We start from the raw sequence: 19,139 nt of genomic DNA, 5'->3' as shown, positions 1-19,139 counted from the left end.
TCCTTGCCGTGGAGGAAGAAAAAAGGGGTGGGTGGGCCGCCTCGCATGGGTGGGCTTCTGACTCTCTTGCTTCTGAATCTTGGGTGGGGATTTTGCTTCTGGAGTTTTGGTACGCCAACGGAGAAGGTTCGTTTCAAACGGGGGAAACTTGTGCTGCCAATTTGGAGGATACTGGGATAGAGGGGGAGGGTGTTTCCTTGGGGGGGGGCACAACCAAGGGTCTCGGCGACCCCCACGCAGCTTACAGGCCTTTGTCATCTCTGGTCTTAAGGGGCCAGGAGGCAAAGACCCTCTGGATTTAGGGAGAGCCAGAAGCACAGAGGGGCTGGGGGGGGTGGGGACACTTTTGTGGTCCTGTACACTGAGCCATTTGATCCTGGGGTGGGGGTGGGGGGGACCAAAGCCACCATTGGCAGAAGGCAGCATTGGAAGGCGGGGGTCCCATTTGGGGTGTCGGGCGGTTCTGGTTCCAATCAAAGCTTGCAAGAGGAAAGTTGAGCTCCCACTTGTAACTCAACCTTCCTGGCTCAAAAGTTGGTCTTAATGCCCCGAGGAAGTGGGGGGTGGGGGGGTGGGGGTGTCCCAGAATGAAGTTTCATCACTGGCGTTAAGTCGGGGGGGGCGGCGCGGGGAGACAGATGCAACCATCCCTGACATCATCTCCGTCCTTGGTGGAGACGCCTCTCTTGAGGATCTTCAAGGAGAGAAGGCAGCCTCTTGTCCCCAACAATCCGGGTCCTCGTTTTAGCAACCTCGGAAGGACGGAAGGCTGAGTCAACTGCGAGTCGGTCAGGATTGAACTCCTGGCAGTCGGCAGTCAGCCTGCAATACGGCACTCTAAGCACTGCGCCACCATGACTTCCTTCTGCTTCCTCATTTCCGTTCCTTCTCATCTTCCTCCCTCCCTCCCTTCCTTCCATTTTCCTTCCTTCCTTCCATCCATCTCATTTCCCTTCCTGCCTGCCTTCTTCATTCCTTCCTGCCTCCTTTTCTTCCCCTAATTTCCCCTCCTTTCCTCCCTCCTTTCCCCTTCCTTCCTTCCCCTCATTTTCCTTCCTCTTTCCCCTTCCCCCCCAAGCAATAGCCCTTATATATGTCGCTTCACAGGGCTTTTACACCCCTCTCTCAGCTGTTAACCGAGTCAGCCTCTTGCCCCCCAACAATCCAGGTCCTCATTTTACCCACCTCGGAAGAACAGAAGGCTGAGTCAACCTCCAGCCCGTCAGGATTGAATTGCTGGCAGTGGGCAGAGTCAGTGTGAAATACTGCATTGTAACAATTGTGCCACTACAGCTTCCTTCCCTTCTCTCTTACTTACTTCCCTCCCTCCTTCCCTCCTGCCTGCCTCCCTCCCTTTCTTCTCATCTGCCTTCCTTCCTTCCTTCCTTCCTTCCTTCCTTCCCTCCCTCCCTTCTACTTACTTAGTTCCCTTCCTTCCCTTCTCTCTACTTATCTATTTCCCTCCCTCCCTCCTTCCTTCCCTAGCAATAGCACTTAGACTTATATACCGCTTCACAGGGCTTTTACAGCCCTCTCTAAGCGGTTTACAGAGCCAGCCTCTTTCCCCCCAACAATCTGGGTCCTCATTTTATCCACCTCGAAAGGACGAAAGGCTGAGTCAACTTTGAGCCAGTCAGGATCGAACTTCCAGGCTGTGGGCAGAGTTTAGCCTGCGATACTGCCTTCTAACAACTGCAACATTCTTTCCTTCTTCCTTTCCTCCCTCCGTTCCTTCCTTCCTCCTTGTCTTCCATCCTTCCCTCCCTCCCTCCTTACTTCTTGTCTTCCTTCCTCCTTCCCTCCCTTCCTTCCCTCCCTCAATCCTTCCTTCCTTCCTTCCATCCATCCATAACATCCTTCCTTCTATCTATCCTTCCATCCATCCTTACTTCCATCCATCTTTCCTTCCTTCTTTCTATGCATCCTTCCTTCTTTCCTTCCTTCTTTCCTTCCTTCCTTCCTTCCCAAGCAGCAGCCCTTAGACTTATATACCGCTTCACAGTGCTTTTACAGCCCTCTCTAAGCGGTTTACAGAGTCAGCCTCTTGCCCCCAACAATCCAGGTCCTCATTTCCCCAACCTCAAAAGGATGGAAGGCTGAGTGAACCTCAAGCCAGTCAGGGTTGAGCTGCTGGCGGTGGGCAGCCAGCCTGCAATCCTGCAGTCTAAGCACCAAGACAGGCCTTGGGGGTTTGCTAACCCAGCCGAAGGGTCTGTAGAAACCCCCCCACCCCCACCTTCTCCTGTCATCTTTGGGGTACAACAGGACTCCTGAAGAGCAGAGACTCTGCCCCAACCCACATTTGAAAGTCACTTTTCATATTCATCTACAGGTTGCCCTCGACTTAACGACCACAATTGAGCCCAGTAATCTGTGTTGCTAAGTGAGACAGTTACTAAGTGAGATCGGCCTCGTTTTACGACCTTTTTTTTGCCCACAGCTGAGCGAAACGCTGCAGCTGTTGTTATGTTTAGTCACAAGATTGTTAAGTGGATCCGGCTTCCCCCCATTGACTTGGCTTGTCAGAAGGTCGCAAAAGGGGAACATTTGACCCCCCGCTGCGACCGCCATAAATAGGAACCGCTTGCCAAGCCTCTGCAACAGTCGTTAAGTCTGAAAAAACAGTCCTAAATCATTTTTTTTTCTAGTTGTGTTGTAACTTCAAACCTAAATGAACAGTTGAAAGTCAGGGACCCTAACGTTTTAGTAAGGATCAAACTGGATCTTGTCGGGATTTGATATAAGCCTGCTTTGGCACAGCTTTAAGGCAGTGTTTCTCAACCTTGGCCACTTGAAGATGTCCGGACTTCAACTCCCAGAATTCCCCAGCCACCATGATCATCATTGCAAAGGATTCTGGGAGTCGAAGTCCACACATAAAGAATGATCTAGGCCAGTGTTTCTCAACCTTGGCCACTTGAAGATGTCCGGACTTCAACTCCCAGAATTCCCCAGCCACCATGATCATCATTGCAAAGGATTCTGGGAGTCGAAGTCCACACATAAAGAATGATCTAGGCCAGTGTTTCTCAACCTTGGTCACTTGAAGATGTCCGGACTTCAACTCCCAGAATTCCCCAGCCAGCATTCGCTGACGAATGTCCGGACATCTTCAAGTGGCCAAGGTTGAGAAACACTGGCTTAAGGCCTCATTCAGGATGGCCCTCCTAGCCCCCCCCAGTCAGATCCTGGAGCGTTGATGTGAAACTGGATCTCATCAGCCTTTGGATGGTAGGTCATGCTGAGAGCACGGAGGATCTTCTGTTGTCCTGCAGAGTCTAGAGAGAGAGCTGAGACCCCTGGTTCCCCATGGGAAGCAACCCCCCCCCTATTCTAAGCCACTCCGCCTCCATGTACACTGGCTGGGAAGGGGTCACTTCGGAAGGGTCAGGAATCCTGTGAGTCATGGCTTCCTACCTCCAATCTCGGGAGGGATCCAGAAGATCCACCAAGAGGAATAGCAACAGCAGTTAGACTTATATACCGCTTCATAGGGCTTTCAGCCCTCTCTAAGCGGTTTACAGAGTCAACATATCGCCCCCACAGTCTGGGTCCTCATTTCACCCACCTCGGAAGGATGGAAGGCTGAGTCAACCTTGAGCCGGTGAGATTAGAACCGCTGAACTGCAGATAACAGTCAGCTGAAGTGGCCTGCAGTACTGCACCCTAACCACTGCGCCACCTCGGCTCTTAGATAGATAGATAGATGATAGATAGATAGATGATAGATAGATAGATAGATAGCAATAGCAGTTAGACTTATATACCGCTTCATAGGGCTTTCAGCCCTCTCTAAGCGGTTTACAGAGTCAGCATATCGCCCCCACAGTCTGGGTCCTCATTTCACCCACCTCGGAAGGATGGAAGGCTGAGTCAACCTTGAGCCGGTGAGATTAGAACCGCTGAACTGCAGATAACAGTCAGCTGAAGTGGCCTGCAGTACTGCACCCTAACCACTGTGCCACCTCGGAAGAGGTCCCGTCCTCCAGAAGGACCTCCACAAAGGATCAGGCCCCTTTGGAAAGGCTACCAGACGTGGCCTCCAATCTTAGGAGGGATCCAGAAGGATCCCTTGGTCACCAAGAGGAATCCTCCGGGTGTCAAAACAGGATCTTCACAAAGGATTGGCCACCTAGGGATGGGCAGAACTTCTACAATGCGTGGCCTCCAAACTCCAGTCTCGGGGGTGGGGGGAGGGAGAGAATCCCTTAAAAGAAGGATCTGTGGATCACCAAGATAGATCACCCCTCCCTCCAGATCTCAATGAAAGAGCACGGACCTCTTAGTGACCCATACATTTCAGTCCCTGGCCTGGAGAAGATCTTTTGAGGGTCCTCTGACTGAAGCCCACCCATTCTAGACCAAACATCCACTTTGAATCCCAAGGTAGGGGGAGAGGGGTTGCATCTGTCCACCCCTTACTCTCGTTTCGTAGACCCTTCCCCTCTTCTCTGGAGGGGATGAATGAGCAGAAGCTCCTCTCTTGGATCCTACCCCCCTCCCTTCTCTATGAGAAGGCTGGACTGTTTGGAGAAGACCAGGGTGGTCTCCACGCCCCCCCCTGGAGCCCCTCCTCTAGGGTCTGGAGGGGAAGGGAGCTTTTTAATCATTCAGTGTCTACCTACAGAGCCCGCCCCCTCCCCTCTTTGCAAGTGGTGGGTGAGTGGGGGGAATCTTAGATTGGGGGGGAGGGAGAAGGGAGTGGGGGCAACTTTTTTGGACTGTTTGATGAATAAACTGGTGTTTTAGAAAAAGTCTGGTCTGGTGACTCGCTTTTCCGGACAAATATCGGAGCCCCCCACAGGCTGATTGGGGGATTCTGGGAGCTGAGGGGGGCATTTTGGTTGTGGGGGGGGGAAATAGCAATAGCAGTTAGACTTATATACCGCTTCATAGGCCTTTCAGCCCTCTCTAAGCGGTTTACAGAGTCAGCATATCGCCCCCACAGTCTGGGTCCTCATTTCACCCACCTCGGAAGGATGGAAGGCTGAGTCAACCTTGAGCCGGTGAGATTTGAACCGCTGAACTGCAGATAACACAGTCAGCTGAAATGGCCTGCAGTGCTGCACCCTAACCACTGCGCCACCTCGGCTCTTAATCCAGGGGCCGCCATTTTGATTTCCCACAGAGGAAGCCCTGGACTTCCAACTATGACGGAGGCCCCCCCAAATCCCCTCGGGAAGCAAGGCAGTTGCGGGACGAGCCCTTGCTCCGTTTTACGACCTTTCTCGCCAGGGCGGTTCAACGAATCACCACGGCCATTCAGTTTAGGCAGGCGGTTGTTAAGTGAATCTGATTTCCCCCATTGACTTTGCTTACCAGAAGATCACGTGACCCCCCCCCCCCGGATCACACTGCAACCGTCGTAAAAGAGGAGAAGGTTGCCAATTGTCCAAAGTTTGGTTTCAAAACCGTGGGGATGTTGCAATAAATAATTCACTCCCCTGCCCCCCAGTGCCGTTGTAATTTTAAATGATCCCTAAAATGGTTGTAAGTTTAGGACTATCTACTCCAGGGAACCAAAGCATTTCTCAACACAAAACTACCTGTGGTCCTTTTTGATGGTCTCTGTGTTCTGAGCGAGGCTTCCCAAGAGCATGAAACAAACTCCTTGTCCTGATAAAAAAAACTCCTTTTATTAATTGGCTGTGAATTCTGCTCCTTCACCTCCAGCAAAGTCTTTCCAGGGAGGATTTACGGTCACAGACCTTATCTGGCTTGGAGAGCTGCCAGGCAGAACTTGGGATGGGGCCTCGGAGAGTCACGAACCAATGAAGCGAACTGATTGTCTCCTGCAAACTCCACTCCCCTTCCGCTCCTCTTTTGTTTCCTCGGGGGGAGGCATACAATACAACACGATAGCAGAGTTGGAAGAGGGACCTTGGAGGTCTTCTAGTCCAACCCCCTGCCTAGGCAGGAAACCCTATACCCTTTCAGACAAATGGCTATCCAACATCTTCTCGAAGACTTCCAGTGTTGAAGTGTTAAAGACTTCTATTCATCGTCCACCTGTGGCTTTGCTCCCCACTCCCAAGTCGACCCCCTGTTCTTTAGCTGTTCCCTTCGTCTGGCAACTCTGCGCATGCGCACACTGGGAACAGGCTCCAGCTGTTCTTCTGCCCCACTGATGTCCGACTCTGAAGGCAGCTGATAACCGTCAGACGGTCCTGGCCCCCTCTCTGCCTCCGACACAGAGCCCTCGTCTGAGCCTTCCCCAGACTCCAGGACTGGCCCAGGTTCCTCCCCAACCCTCCTCACTGTCCGAATCTGCCAACTCCACTGGCAGGCTGCAACACCCTGGGGTTTTGTGACCAGGAACATGTTTGCACCTCTTCGACCACACACACACACACACACACTCACTCAAATGGTGAAAAAAGAACCTGGGTAGATGTTCTGACCCCCCCCCCCTCCGTAAGGTGAGTCACACCGACACAAGATTGCTGCTAGACAATTTACTCACAGTAAATTAACACACCGACAAGACTTTGGCAGCAACCCAGACTTCCCAGATAAGACATACACACCAGAGCTTCTCCAGCTTTAGTATAATAGTTGAATCCTGCAAACAGCCTCCTCCCAAAGTCTCCTCTTATATACTCTCTTGGGAAGAGCCTAATCACAACCACCTGGGTCCAATTTTCTCCTTTGTCTCCTTAATTGCTGCCTGCGCTTATCCGTCCGTCTCTGCCGGGCGTCCGGGACCAACTCCCCTTAGCTCCTCCCCACTGCTCCAGGGCCTGACGTCTTCACCACTGCTCCAGGGCCTGACGTCAGGGACCAACTCCCTTTGGCTTTCACTGCTGCTCCATGCCTCAGGCGCCTCCTGGTGGCCAACCAGCCTCTCTGCGCCCTGCTTGGAGTCTGAACCCTGTCCAGGGTCCTCCACATCTTCCAGAGCCGACTCATAGGGCCCCTCGCTATCGGAGTCTGTTTGCAGCTCCAACGGCTCCTGCTGGAACTCTGAGAGGCGCTTGGCAGTGGGCAAAGGCTGGCCAATCTCTCTGGATCTTCTCCAGCCTTGGTCACCTCCTTTGGTCCACCTGAGAAGGCCTGGGCAGGAAGGCTGAAGCCCGGGGTTCCCCACGCGGCCTGCAATTGGTCCCAGGTGGGGATTATTTACGCGTTGCACTCCTGGCATTCCCTCTGCCAAAAGCCAGCCCCCTGGTGTGGGTGGAAGGAGGGTGGAAGGGGAAGGGTGACCTGGGGGAGCTGTGCCTCTTCCCCAGTCTCAATAGGAGAGGTTCCTCAGTGCCAGGTGAGCAGAGAAGGGGCACCCATGATGTCACTTAGTTGGGTCATGAAACATCAGCAGGAAAGGGCTCCGTTGACATTGCCCTCCTCCTCCTGGCAAACCCTGGTCCCTTCCGACACTGCTGATGTTACCTAGTTGGGTCATGAAATGTCTGCAAGAAAACCACCCAGCCCAGAGAACACCAAGGAGCCCACAGTCCTCCTCCTCCTCCCTTCCTTTCTAGCAGTGATGATGTTCCTTAGTTGGGTGTTGAAACGTCTGCAAGAAAATAAGATAAAGCAACCTTTATTGCCATTTTTTTACTGTGAGCACATTGGCCCACATTAAAAATGAAATTCTGTTGCCTGATCTCAAAAGAGTGTGTGTGTGTATGTGTGTGTGTATGTATGTATGTATGTATGTATGTATGTATATATTAGTGTCACAACCTCTGGTAAGCCCCTATTATGGGAGGAAGCTAACTGCTTTATCAGCACAAATAACACACACACACACACACACATGTGTGTGTGTTTTATTTGTGCTGATAAATAAATAAAGGGAGACTAGTATAGATCTATTTCAAGCTATTTAGCTCTCATCAGCTAGCTTGAAATAGATCTATACTAGTCTCCCTTTATTTATTTATCAGTACAAATAAAACACAAATATAACAAAGGCAACAGTAAAAATATTGGGTTTCTGTCGTGATGGACTCTTGTGACGAGCCGATTGACAGATGATGAAAGCAGTTAGCTTCCTCCCATAATCGGGGCTTACCAGGGGTTGTGACACTAACTAACTAACTATCTATCTATCATCTATCTATCTATCTATCTATCTATCTATCTATCTATCTATCTATCTATCTATCTATCTATCTATCTATATATAATGTATATCCATACATAACACACACACACATATACCCATACACATACATTGAATTTGAATTTATTGCACTTATATGCCGCCCTTTTCCCCGGAGGACTCAGGGCGGCTCACAATCCATAACACTGTGATGTTCCCGTGGTTCGTCCATGAGGCCAATGTGGAGAAAAGACACGGACACGAGCTTTCTCGGGATGAGGCGACCCAGATTGGGGGTCTGGGAGCCCCTTTTATTGAGATAGGACAAAGGCAGGAGGAGCAATCAGCATGTGATTTAAGACAGCCTGTCAAACTACAATTGCTAATCTACTGCTCAGGGAAGTTCTGTCTATATATGGTCAAATCCTGGGCGTCGTTGGGTAAGGCACATCTAGAGCGAACTATCAGGATGTTATGTTACGAACTATCAGGATGTTATGTTCTTTAGGAGTTTGTTTTTTCCTATGTGGTTCAGCGTGGCCGCGCATGCCCCGTTATGCACTGGGCCATGGGTGACCCACACCTACACAAGGAGTTATATTACAACATAACACACATACACATATACTATATATACATCTGTCTGTCTTTCTGTATAATCTATCGATCTATCTATCCATTTGTCCATCCATCCGTCCATCCATCCGTCCATCCATCCTATAAATAGATATACGGGCCCATACATATACATATATACATACATACAAGCAGAGGGATAGAATCAAGATAACATGAAGTGTTAATAACACTTTATAAGGCCTTGGTAAGGCCACACTTGGAATATTTGCATTCAGTTTTGGTGGCCACGATGTAGAAAAGATGCAGAGACTCTAGAAAGAGTGCAGAGAAGAGCAACCAAGATGATCAGGGGACTGGAGGCTAAAACATAGGAAGAACGGCTGCAGGTATGTCTAGTTTAATGAAAAGAAGGACCAGGGGAGGCATGATAGCCATCTTCTGTTTCCTCAATCGGCCATAAGATGGAGCCAGAATCACTGTTAGATGCTGATCTGATCTGAGTGTTTGGAAGCTGGCTGTTAGAGGTGCCGTGTGGTGATCAGTGTGAGCTATTGTAAGTTTTGCAACTGCTAGCAAACTTTGTGTACCGGACTGTTTGTATGATTATGGACTATGTTATTTGGATTATCCCTTGACTGAAAAACATTTATGACTGACTGTCTTATCCGTGTATGACTTGGACAGTTTGATGGACTCTGATACTTCTATTTCCACAAAAGTAAAAGCCTATTTAAATTGCAGTCTCTCTGTATGCTGGTTTGTGTGTTCCCAAACACAACTCTCACAAGGCTTCTCTGAACGCATTCGCTTTCCCAACGGGGAGCCACAGAGAAGAGGGAGTCAAGCTATTCTCCAAGGCACCTGAGGGCAGGACAAGAAGCAATGGGTGGAAACTAATCAAGGAGAAAAGCAACTTAGAACTGAGGAGGAATTTCCTGGCAGTGAAGACAATTAACCAGTGGAACAGAAGTTGCCTCCAGAAGTTGTGAATGCCCCAACACTGGAAGCCTTTAAGAAGATGCTGGATAGCCATTGGTCTGGAACGGTATAGGGTTTCCTGCCTAGGCAGAGGGTTGGACTAGAAGACCTCCAAGGTCCCTTCCAACTCTGTTAATCCGTTAAAATGTATATCATTCATGAAAAAAAATTGAGGTTCTGCATTTAAGCAAGTGCACAGGTGTAGAATAGGTGGAACCTTGCTCAAAAGTCCTAACTGTGAAAGGGATCTTGGAGTCCTAGTGGAGAACCATTTAAATAGGAGCCAGCCGTGGGCAGCAGCTGCCAAAAAAGCCAACACAGTTCTAGGCTGCATCAACAGAGGGAGAGAATCAAGATCACGTGAAGGGTTAATGCCACTTTACAAGGCCTTGGTAATAAGGCCACACTTGGAATATTTGCATCCAGTTTTGGTTGCCACGATGTAGAAAGGATGCGGAGACTCTAGAAAGAGTGCAGAGAAGAGCAACAAGGAGGATTAAGGGTCTGGAGGCTCAAACATATGAAGAACGGTTGCAGGAACTGGGTATGTTTAGTTGAATGAAAAGAAGGACCAGGGGAGACAGGATAGCAGCCTTCCAATATCTCAGGGGCTGCCCCAAAGAAGAGGGAGTCAAGCTATTCTCCAAGGCACCTGAGGGCAGAACAAGAAGCAATGGGTGGAAACTAATCAAGGAGAGAAGCAACTTAGAACGGAGGAGGAATTTCCTGACGTTCCCACCAGAAGCTGTGAATGCTCCAACACTGGAAGTTTTTAAGAAGATGTTGGAGAACCATTTGTCTGAAAGTGTGTAGGGTTTCCTGCCTAAGCAGGGGGCTGGACTAGAAGACCTCCAAGGCCCCTTCCCATTCTGTTATATATACATATATAAATTAATCACTGTCCACTTGGAATACATAGTGGAAAGAGGAAACTTGAGCGTTGACAAGGTTGATGCCATATATGGACAAAATTGTGACTGAATCTGGATGTTGTCCTTTGGATACCATGAAGCCCCCTCCCAGGAAGTAACAAGGAAAAGAGGTCGTGAAGAGGATGCCCCCGAAGGCAGAACAAGAAGCAACAGATGGAAACTAATTGAGGAGAGGAGCAACCTGGAATTCAGGAGAAATTTCCTAACAGTGAGGACAATTAACCAGTGGAACAGCTGGCCACCAGAAGCTGTGGCTGCTCCGTCACTGGAGGTTTTGCAAGAAGAGATCGGACAGGCATTTGTCTGAAACAGTATAGAGTCTCCTGCTCGAGCAAGGGGGCTGGACTAGAAGACCTCTAAGGTCCCTCCCAATGCTGTTATTCTGCTAGTTTAATAAAGGGAAGGACCAAGGGAGACATGATAGCAGTGTTCTAATTATTTGAGGGGCTGCCACAAAGAAGAGGGGGTCAAATTATTCTCCAAAGCACCAGAAGGCAGGAGAAGAAACAACAACGGATGGAAACTAATCAAGGAGAGAAGCCACCTGGAATTCAGGAGAAATTTCCTAACAGTGAGGACAATTAAACAGTGGAACAGCTGGCCACCAGAAGTTGTGCGTGCTCCATCAATGAAGGTTTTTAAGAAGAGACTGAACAGTTGCTTGTCTGAGATGGCATAGTTATTCTGCTTGAGCAAGGGGCTGGACTAGAAGACCTCCGAGGTCCCTTCCAGCTCTATTCTATTCCAACTCCAACCCCCCCTGTTTAGGCAGGAAACCCTCTTCCCCCTTCAGACAAATGGTTCTCCGATCTCGTCTTAAAAACTTCCAGTGTTGGAGCAGCCGCAACTCCTGGAGGCCAGTTCTTGTTCCACGGATGAATTGTTCTCCCCGTCGGGAAATTCCTCCTTCCCTTCTAGGTTGCGTCTCTCCTTGAAGAAAAGGTTGCCGGAGTTTTCTGCATAGGTTTTCCTGCATGAGCAGGGGGCTGGACTAGAAGACCTCTGAGGTCCCTTCCAGCTTCTATTCCATTCCTTATTCTTTTCTGTTCTATTTTATTCTATTCTATTCCATATTCTATTCTATTCCTTATTCTGTTCTAGTCTATTCTTATTGCTATTCTGTTCTATTCCATTCATTATTCTATTCTAATTCTTTTTGCTATTCTGTCCTTTTCTATTCCACTCTTATTGCTGTTCCGTTCTGTTTTATTCCATTCCATATTTCTTTTCTTTTCTTTTCTATTCCGTTCAATATTCTATTCTACTCTTTAGTGCGGTTCTATTTCTCCACAGTTAGCAGACCACCACCCAGCTCAGGGAACACCAGGGACCCCACCGAATGGGCAACCTTTTGTTCCCCCCACCCAGACAGGGAGCCATTCCAGGAATGGATGCTTTCCAGAGGCCTGACGTTCTGCAAGCTATGCCAGCTTTTCTGCCAAGAGAAAGATCAACCCCCCCCCACCGTCTCTAATATCCGGCGTGGCATGGGGACCCCCAGCGCCCCCCATCCTCTACGTCCCACCTTCTGCTCCCTAAAAGTGCTGCCCCTTCCATCCGCTGCCCCCCCAAAAAGAAATGCCGTTCCACTTTCTGCAAATGCAATGCACCCCCAGGGCTCCCCCCACCACGCACCACGCCCAGGGGAGGACCCCCTCCCCAATTCCAGCCTGCGACCCCAGAGAATTAGGATTGCCCTACAGGAAGGGCATTATCTCCCCGGAGACCCTTCCTATCCCTGTTCACACGAACGAATCCACCCGTGTAGATGGTCCACCCCGGCGGGTGCGCCTGTCTCCCCTCCAGCCTCGCCCCTCTCCATCGTGATCTGCAAGCCCCCTCCTCATAAGGCTCCTCCGCGCCCCCCCCCTTTCATTGTGGCCCAAAGATGCTCCCGGTCCGCCATTCTCCGGCTATGTGACGTGCAGAGTTGTCACCGCACAACACCGAGCCCTTTGCAGAGCCTCGAAAAGAGCCGGCATATTCGGCGTGCGAACAAAAGAACTGCTCCCCTTTCCCTTCGCAGTACTGCTCGCCGGTAGTGCGCAGACTCACGTCCTGGCACTTTCCGCGCATGCGCGAGGGACCCACCTCCTGTTACTCCGACGACCGCCTGGTATAGCCAATGCGCAACGAAGCACCTGCGCTATTGGGGAAAAAAAACAGGGAACAAAATAAAATACTCCTCGCCTAAGTTATAAGCCCGCATTATTTATGAAAACATTATTTTAAGTCACGACTATAAACGCGGTTGTACATTTGCAATGAAACAAAAATAATATATAAAAGGTCACTTCGCGCAGGCGCAGACCTTAGAGAGTGACGCATGCGCACGACAGAACGGGGACGGAAAGAATGAAGGAAAAAGGGGGGGCAGGCCACGCTTGCGCAGAAAGACGGGGGGGAAGTAACAAAAATAGTGCCGGAGCGGCCGCGCGTGCGCAAACCAAGGCCGCCCGCGCGCGGAGCGGCGCTTGCGCACACGGGAGACGGGGGGGGGCAAGGCGGGGCGCGGAAACGGAGCCGAACGGGAGGGGGGCAAGACGGGGGGAGAAGAGGAGGTTGCATCGTCGCGCATGCGCGGCTTAGAGCACCCAAAGCGCTGCCTTTCCCCCTCGAGCGAACCAGAAGCCGTGTTGTGTTTTTTTTTTTTTTTTGGTACGGCCGCCCCGCGCCTGCGCGGCAGAGGCCCGCCGCCGCGCGCATGCTCCCGGGGCGGCGGGGAGGCGGCGGTGCGCCTGCGCGACGAGCGCTGTGGCAGCGGCGGCGGCGGGGCCCTGCATGTGAGGCGGCGGCGGCGGCGGCGGCGGGCGACCTTCCCCTCAGCGGCGGCGAGGGCCCCGCCCCCTGTCATGGCAGCCGCCCCCTCAGCCGGCCCGCGGCCTGTCCCGGCGGAGGAGGAGGCGGCGGAGGAAGGCCCCCTCAGGAGAAGGCCCGTCGGGTAGGCCGAGCCCCAGGCGGCGACCGACAGTCCCCCGCGGCCCCGCGGCGACGACGACGCGCTTCCCCCGCCGGCCCGGCCTGAGCGTCGCGCTGCGGCCCGGCCCTCGCCCTTGGATGTGGGAGAGGATGGAGGCCAAGACGGTGGTCTACGACCTGGACACCACGGGGGGCCTCATGGAGGTGAGCGCGGGAGGGGGGAGGGGAGCAGAGGGGGGAGGGGCTGGGGGGGGGGTCCCGTCAGGTGCCCGGATGACCGACTCCCCCCCCCTCCCTCCCTCCCCCCGCAGCAAATCCAGGCGCTGCTGGCCCCTCCGCGGAGCGACGACAGCGGCGGCGGCGGCGGGAGCGAGAAGCGGAGTCGGCGGCCGGAGCGAGGAGGAGGCGGAGGAGGAGGCGGAGGCGACGGTCACCCAGCGCACCACTTCCATCCGCAGCATCACCACCATCACCACCACCACCATCACAACAACCCCTCGGTGCCCCCGGCGGGCATCGCTGGGCACCCGCATGGGGCGGCCCCGCACGCCGGAGGCCCCCACCAGCATCACCACCAGCACCACCAGCCCTCCTCGGTCTCCTCCTCCGCCTCCTCCTCGGCCGCCCAACGGCGCAGCGGCCGCGCCACGAACCACGACAGCTGCGACAGCTGCAAGGAGGGCGGCGACCTTCTGTGCTGCGACCACTGCCCGGCCGCCTTCCACCTCCAGTGCTGGTGAGTGAGGGGGGGAGAGGGGGACACCGGCCCTCCTTCCCTTCCTTCCTTCTTCCTTCCTTCCTTCCTTCCTTCCTTCCTTCCTTCCTTCCTTCCTTCCTTCCTTCTCATCCCCATCCATCTCTCCTTCTCCCTTCCCTCTTCCATCTATCCTTCTTTTTTCCTCTTTCTTTCCTAACCTCCTTCCTTCTTTCCCTCTTTCTTCTCTTCTTCCCTCCCTCGCTCTCATTCCTATCCGTCTATCCTTCTCCCTTTCCTTCTTTCCCTCTTCCATCTATCCTTCTTTTTTCTTTCTTTCTTTCCTAACCTCTTTCTTTCTTCTCTTCTTCCCTCCCTCGCTCATTCCTATCCATCTATCCTTCTCCGTTTGCTTCTTTCCCTCTTCCCTCCTCCTTTCCCTCTTCCCTCCATCTATCCTCCCTTTCTTCCTTTTTTTCTTTCTTTCCTAACCTCATTCTTTCTTCTCTTCTTCCCTCCATAGCTCTCTCCCTTCCTTCCTACTTCCCTCCCTCTCATTTCTATCCTTCTCCCTTCCCTACTTCCTTCTTTCTGCTCTCTATCTCTCCCTGCTTTTCCCTTCTTCCCTCCCCTCTTTCTTTCCTTCTTCCCTCCATCTATCCTTCTCCCTTTCTTCCACCTTCCTTCTATCCTTTTCTTCCCTTACTTCTTTCCCTCTTCCTTTCCCCTCTCTGTCTCTCCCTTCCTTTCTTCCATCTATCCTTCTCCCTTCCCTGCTTTTCCCTTCTTTCCTCTCCTTTCTCCATTTCTTTTTTTCCCCTTCCGTCTACCTTCCTTCCATCCTTTTCCTTTATTTTCTTCCCTCCTCCCTTTTTTCTTCCCTGTACATCTCTCTCCCTTCCCTCCACTTTCTCTCCCTCCTTTTCCTTTCTTCCCTTCCTTCCACTCCCTTCCATCCACCCATCCTTCTCTCCTTCCCCTTTCCTTCCTTCTTCCCTCCCCCCTCCTTACTCTCATCCTTCCGGGCCCTGCCCGTCCGTTATCCCTGCCCCGCCTGTTATCCCGGCTGCTTCCCATCCCCACCGGGCAGGACGCCGACAACATGGCAACCCGCCTGGGATTGCTGCCTCTTTTCCTCCAGCGCCATTTTGCCCATTGGGCCCCTCCTGGTGTTCCCCGCCTCCTCCCCCCCCCCCTGCCAGCCGAGCCCCCTTCCCCCATCAGCCTCCAAGGCCCAGCCAAGCCCGCTCATCCAGGGAGGGAGGGAGGGAGGGACGCTGGGCTGGGGCCCTCTTGGCTGGGAGGAGGAGAAAGGAGGAGGAGGAGGGTGCCAGCTACTCCCAAGTAGACCCAGGCAGGCTGGGGCTGCTTCCTCCCTCTTTTGTTTATAGCCTGGAGGTGCTTTTCGGCTCCTCCTCCTCCTCCTCTTCCAGCCGGGGAAATCTGCTGCAGGTTTCTCTGCCCATTGTTTGAGTTTGGCAGCCTCGGCCTGGGGATCAGGGAGCTCGGTTTGAAAGAAGGTGCCTTTGCTCGCTAGGCAGGCAGGCAGGCAGGCAGGCTGGCTGGGTGGTGCAGGCCTCCGGAGCTGGCAGGAGCGCAGGGAAGAGGCGGTGGCGGCGGCGGTGGCAGCAGCAGCAGCCATAAAAGGAAGGCGGTGCGACAGGCCAAGGCGTCCTCGCCTGCCGCCTCCAGATCGGGAGGGTCAGCAGGGAAGCGAGCCTCCGGTGGCTTTTGTGCCCTCCCCCGGAGCCCTCCTCTTCCACCTGGCTGGGGATCTGGGCCGGGCTGGGCCTCAGGTTTGCGACGGGAGGCGGCCGAAAGTTTTTGAGCTGGTCAGCAGGAAGGAGGAGGTGATGACCCCACCGGCAAGGTGGCTGGTGTGATCTGAGGCTTTGGAAGGACACGGCCCGCCCTGAAAGGGAAGGAGGCTGGAGAAGCCGAGGAGGAGGAGGAGGACAGTAGCCTGAATTCTGTGCCCCTAGGACAGTTACACCGACGACGGCCCAGCCTGGCCTGTGCTGGATGTCGGCCTTGCCACCTCCCAGCCATTGTCTGTGTTGAGAGTTACGCCCCAGCGCATCTACAAGAGGGGGAGAGAGAGAGTGGCCGTTGCCACCCTCTCAATGGCTCCTGGCAGCTCCTGGAGGAATGGCTCCCATCCTCCTCTGCCCTTTTCATTGGCGGAACCGAGACTTGCCTCCCCTTGGCTTCTGCAGGGCCACGCTGCTGCCGCCGCCTCTCAGCCAACCATTTTGCCTCCCGGAGGCTGCGGGTGAGGAGCTGTTTGGGGGGGGGGGAAGGGTCACTCCATGCCTCTTTTTTTTAAGATGGCCCTGAGCTGCTTTTGGGCGGAAGGCAAATGGCTGTTTAATTGAAGGTGGCATTTCAGTTCTTCTTTCCCCCGGCATTTGTTTTTGTTTAAATTATATAAACTGGCAGCGCACAGGGGAGGCCTTTCTTTCCGCATTTGTTTAACTTGGGCCCCGCTTTCCGTGGCGCTGGGCTGGCTTGTATTGTTTACACAGTTGCAAATAAAAAAAAATTTTTTTTTTGCTTTGCATTTCTTGCTTCGACTTCAAACAAGGCTCCTTCTCGCCCGCAGTCGCTCTAGGCATTTTCTTGTTGGGAGCCGCTGGACATTGGAGTCTAGCTTACGTTGGGGAAGGGGAGGCAGACTAGGGAAGGAAAATGGCAGAAGCTGGCCATTATTAGGGGCTGGCGAGGACCCTGCCTTGTTCCTCCGTCTGGGGAGTGCTGGAGTTGGATTTTATAGGTCGGGCTTTGGGCCCCTTGGCATCAGCACCGCTCTGCCTCCCAGCTCTTATAAAATCTAGGCTTTATTACTCGCGAGAAAGGAGAGAAGCTGCTCGGCGCGAGGGAAACTGATGACCTCTTGGTGGAAAATGAGAGAGGGGGGCGGTGTTTTTGGAGCAGGGGGGCTGTCCTGAAAAATAAGGCCCTTCTTCGCCTTTCCTCTGTGTGCGATAGGCCGCGTTGTTTCTGAACTGTACCTACTCAAAACTTGCCTGTCAAACAAAGAAAAGCCTGTCTGCCTTAGATGCGTTCTCGCTGACGCTGACCTGGCCGCTTCCCTTGTGATTTCATGCAACCAGGATGCAGCCTGTGGATAGTCGGCGAAGGATTAATTTGTACTAAAAGGATTACAGTTAGGAGCAAGCTCCATTTAGAGAGAGCCCCTGCCTTTCGGTCAGATGAGAATCCTGGCTGCGTGTGTGTGCATAGATGACATCCGTAGACTTCCTTTTCAAGATATCGGAAGATAGCTGCCGACGGTTGCCATGGCATTGTTTAGAAAATACATAGGAAACTCTTAGAAAAGAGTTTGTGGAACCTCGGCCGACGGCCTGGCAAAATAGATAAATGGAGCATCCTGTCTCCTTTTGTATTTCTTTGGAATTTGCACACCCATATTTTATGCCCAGTCTATTCTTTCCTCTCGGGACATGCTACGTTTTAATGGAGATTAGCGAGAAAGTTATCGTGTGTGTTTTGAAAACTTCTGTTCGGTGCAGGCTTGTTCTTTCTGCTGCAGCCAATATGCTGACGTTAGCACAACCGATTCTTTGAGCAGCTTTTGTGAATTAAAAAAATAATAATTTAAAAATAGCTAGGAGATGCTTGACTGTTTCGTTTCCTTTCACCGTTCCTCCAATCAGGTGCCTTCATATATGTTGTTCTACATGTATGATGGCCACATTGGCTGGGAATTTGCCAAGTAGCCCTCTTAACACATTTGGAAACATCAGACTGGGGGGAGCGTAACAATACCGTATGCCTTTAGCTTAATAATCTTCATTCCTTCCCTCCTTTTTAATATGCGCTTAATATATACATTAATTTTCGCCGGCTGTTCCCAAAGTACGTTTTATCATTTTGTGGGTGAGCCTGGCTTTGCAAAGGACAGATACCGTCCACGCTGTTAAGATTTAGAAGTTACCCAACTCCAGAATGACTCTGGGCAAGCTTAGATGTAAAATAGATAAACAGTTTTTTTTTTTAAAAAAAAATGAATCTAAACACGCAGGCAAACTGCAAATTGTGTCCCAGGGCTCCACAGACACCCTAGCCCAAGGCCTGGGAGAGAAGCCAGGTTTCTAAAGACTTCCGGAACATCGTCAGGATGGTTTGCTTAAAGGGATCTCTGTAATTAAAGGAACTTCACCAAGGGGAAAAAGGGGATCTTTGTTTTGCAGGTAACTAGGAAATAAACTGATAGTGGCAGAGAGCAAACGGAATTTGTTTTCCCCCCGGTTGTAAAAATCCTTCTCCAAACCTTCGTGAATCATCTTCTTGTCCGTCCCGCTGATAACCTCTCAAAGTCAAGAGTTCCAAAACCTTTGAAATCAGCTGCAACACCTTTTGAAAAAAAAAAAAGACACTGGCCCTGTATAAGGAACTTGAACGTTTCGTGTCTTATGGAGATTCTCAAGTCACCCGGGTCACGGTTGTCCCAAAGGCAGCTGGGCTCTCTGTTTTCCTTGAAAACGCTTCTCTTTCCAAGAAGCTTCTTCAGTTCCGAAGAAGTGAAGAACTGAAGAAGCTTCTTGGACGAGAAGGGAAACGTCTTCGAGGAAAAACAACAACAACAAAGTCCACTTGCCTTTTGAAAAAGCACCTTTGGGACTTTGCTGGCGGCCTTTAAAAGGGCCTTCTACTACAGTGTTTCTCAACCTTGTCAACTTGAAGATGTCCGGACTTCAACTCCCAGAATTCCCCAGCAGTGGTTAGGACAGTGTTTCTCAACCTTGTCAACTTGAAGATGTCTGGACTTCAACTCCCAGAGTTCCCCAGCCAGCATTCGCTGGCTGGGGGATTCTGGGAGTTGAAGTCCAGACATCTTCAAGTTGACAAGGTTGAGAAACACTGTTCTACTACTTCCTCACTTCATATTATTTTTGTGATTTTTTTTCTTCCTGGAGGCTACTTCCTAGTTGCTCGCTCTGTACCTTTAAGGAACTGGCTTTGCTTCCCC

General features: G+C 51.8%; 1 protein-coding gene across 2 annotated transcripts in view; it reads left to right on the top strand.

Moving 5' to 3' along the window:
- The first annotated feature begins 13,262 nt into the window (after positions 1–13,262).
- The window catches only part of PHF12 (PHD finger protein 12), a 57,404-nt gene continuing 51,527 nt past the window's right edge, over positions 13,263–19,139 (top strand). For both annotated transcript variants that reach the window (XM_087702922.1, XM_087702921.1), the window contains exons 1-2: positions 13,263–13,656; positions 13,764–14,188. In XM_087702922.1, the coding sequence (XP_087559048.1) occupies positions 13,591–13,656; positions 13,764–14,188 (491 nt within the window). In that variant the 5' untranslated portion in view covers positions 13,263–13,590. The remainder of the gene's footprint in view (positions 13,657–13,763; positions 14,189–19,139) is intronic.

This window comes from Thamnophis sirtalis, unplaced genomic scaffold, assembly GCF_051295495.1.
Source record: "Thamnophis sirtalis isolate CommonGarterSnake01/CBP01778 unplaced genomic scaffold, rThaSir2_p1.2 scaffold_17, whole genome shotgun sequence".
NCBI classification, from domain to species: domain Eukaryota; kingdom Metazoa; phylum Chordata; class Lepidosauria; order Squamata; family Natricidae; genus Thamnophis; species Thamnophis sirtalis.
This window is presented reverse-complemented; position numbering and strand designations above follow the sequence as displayed.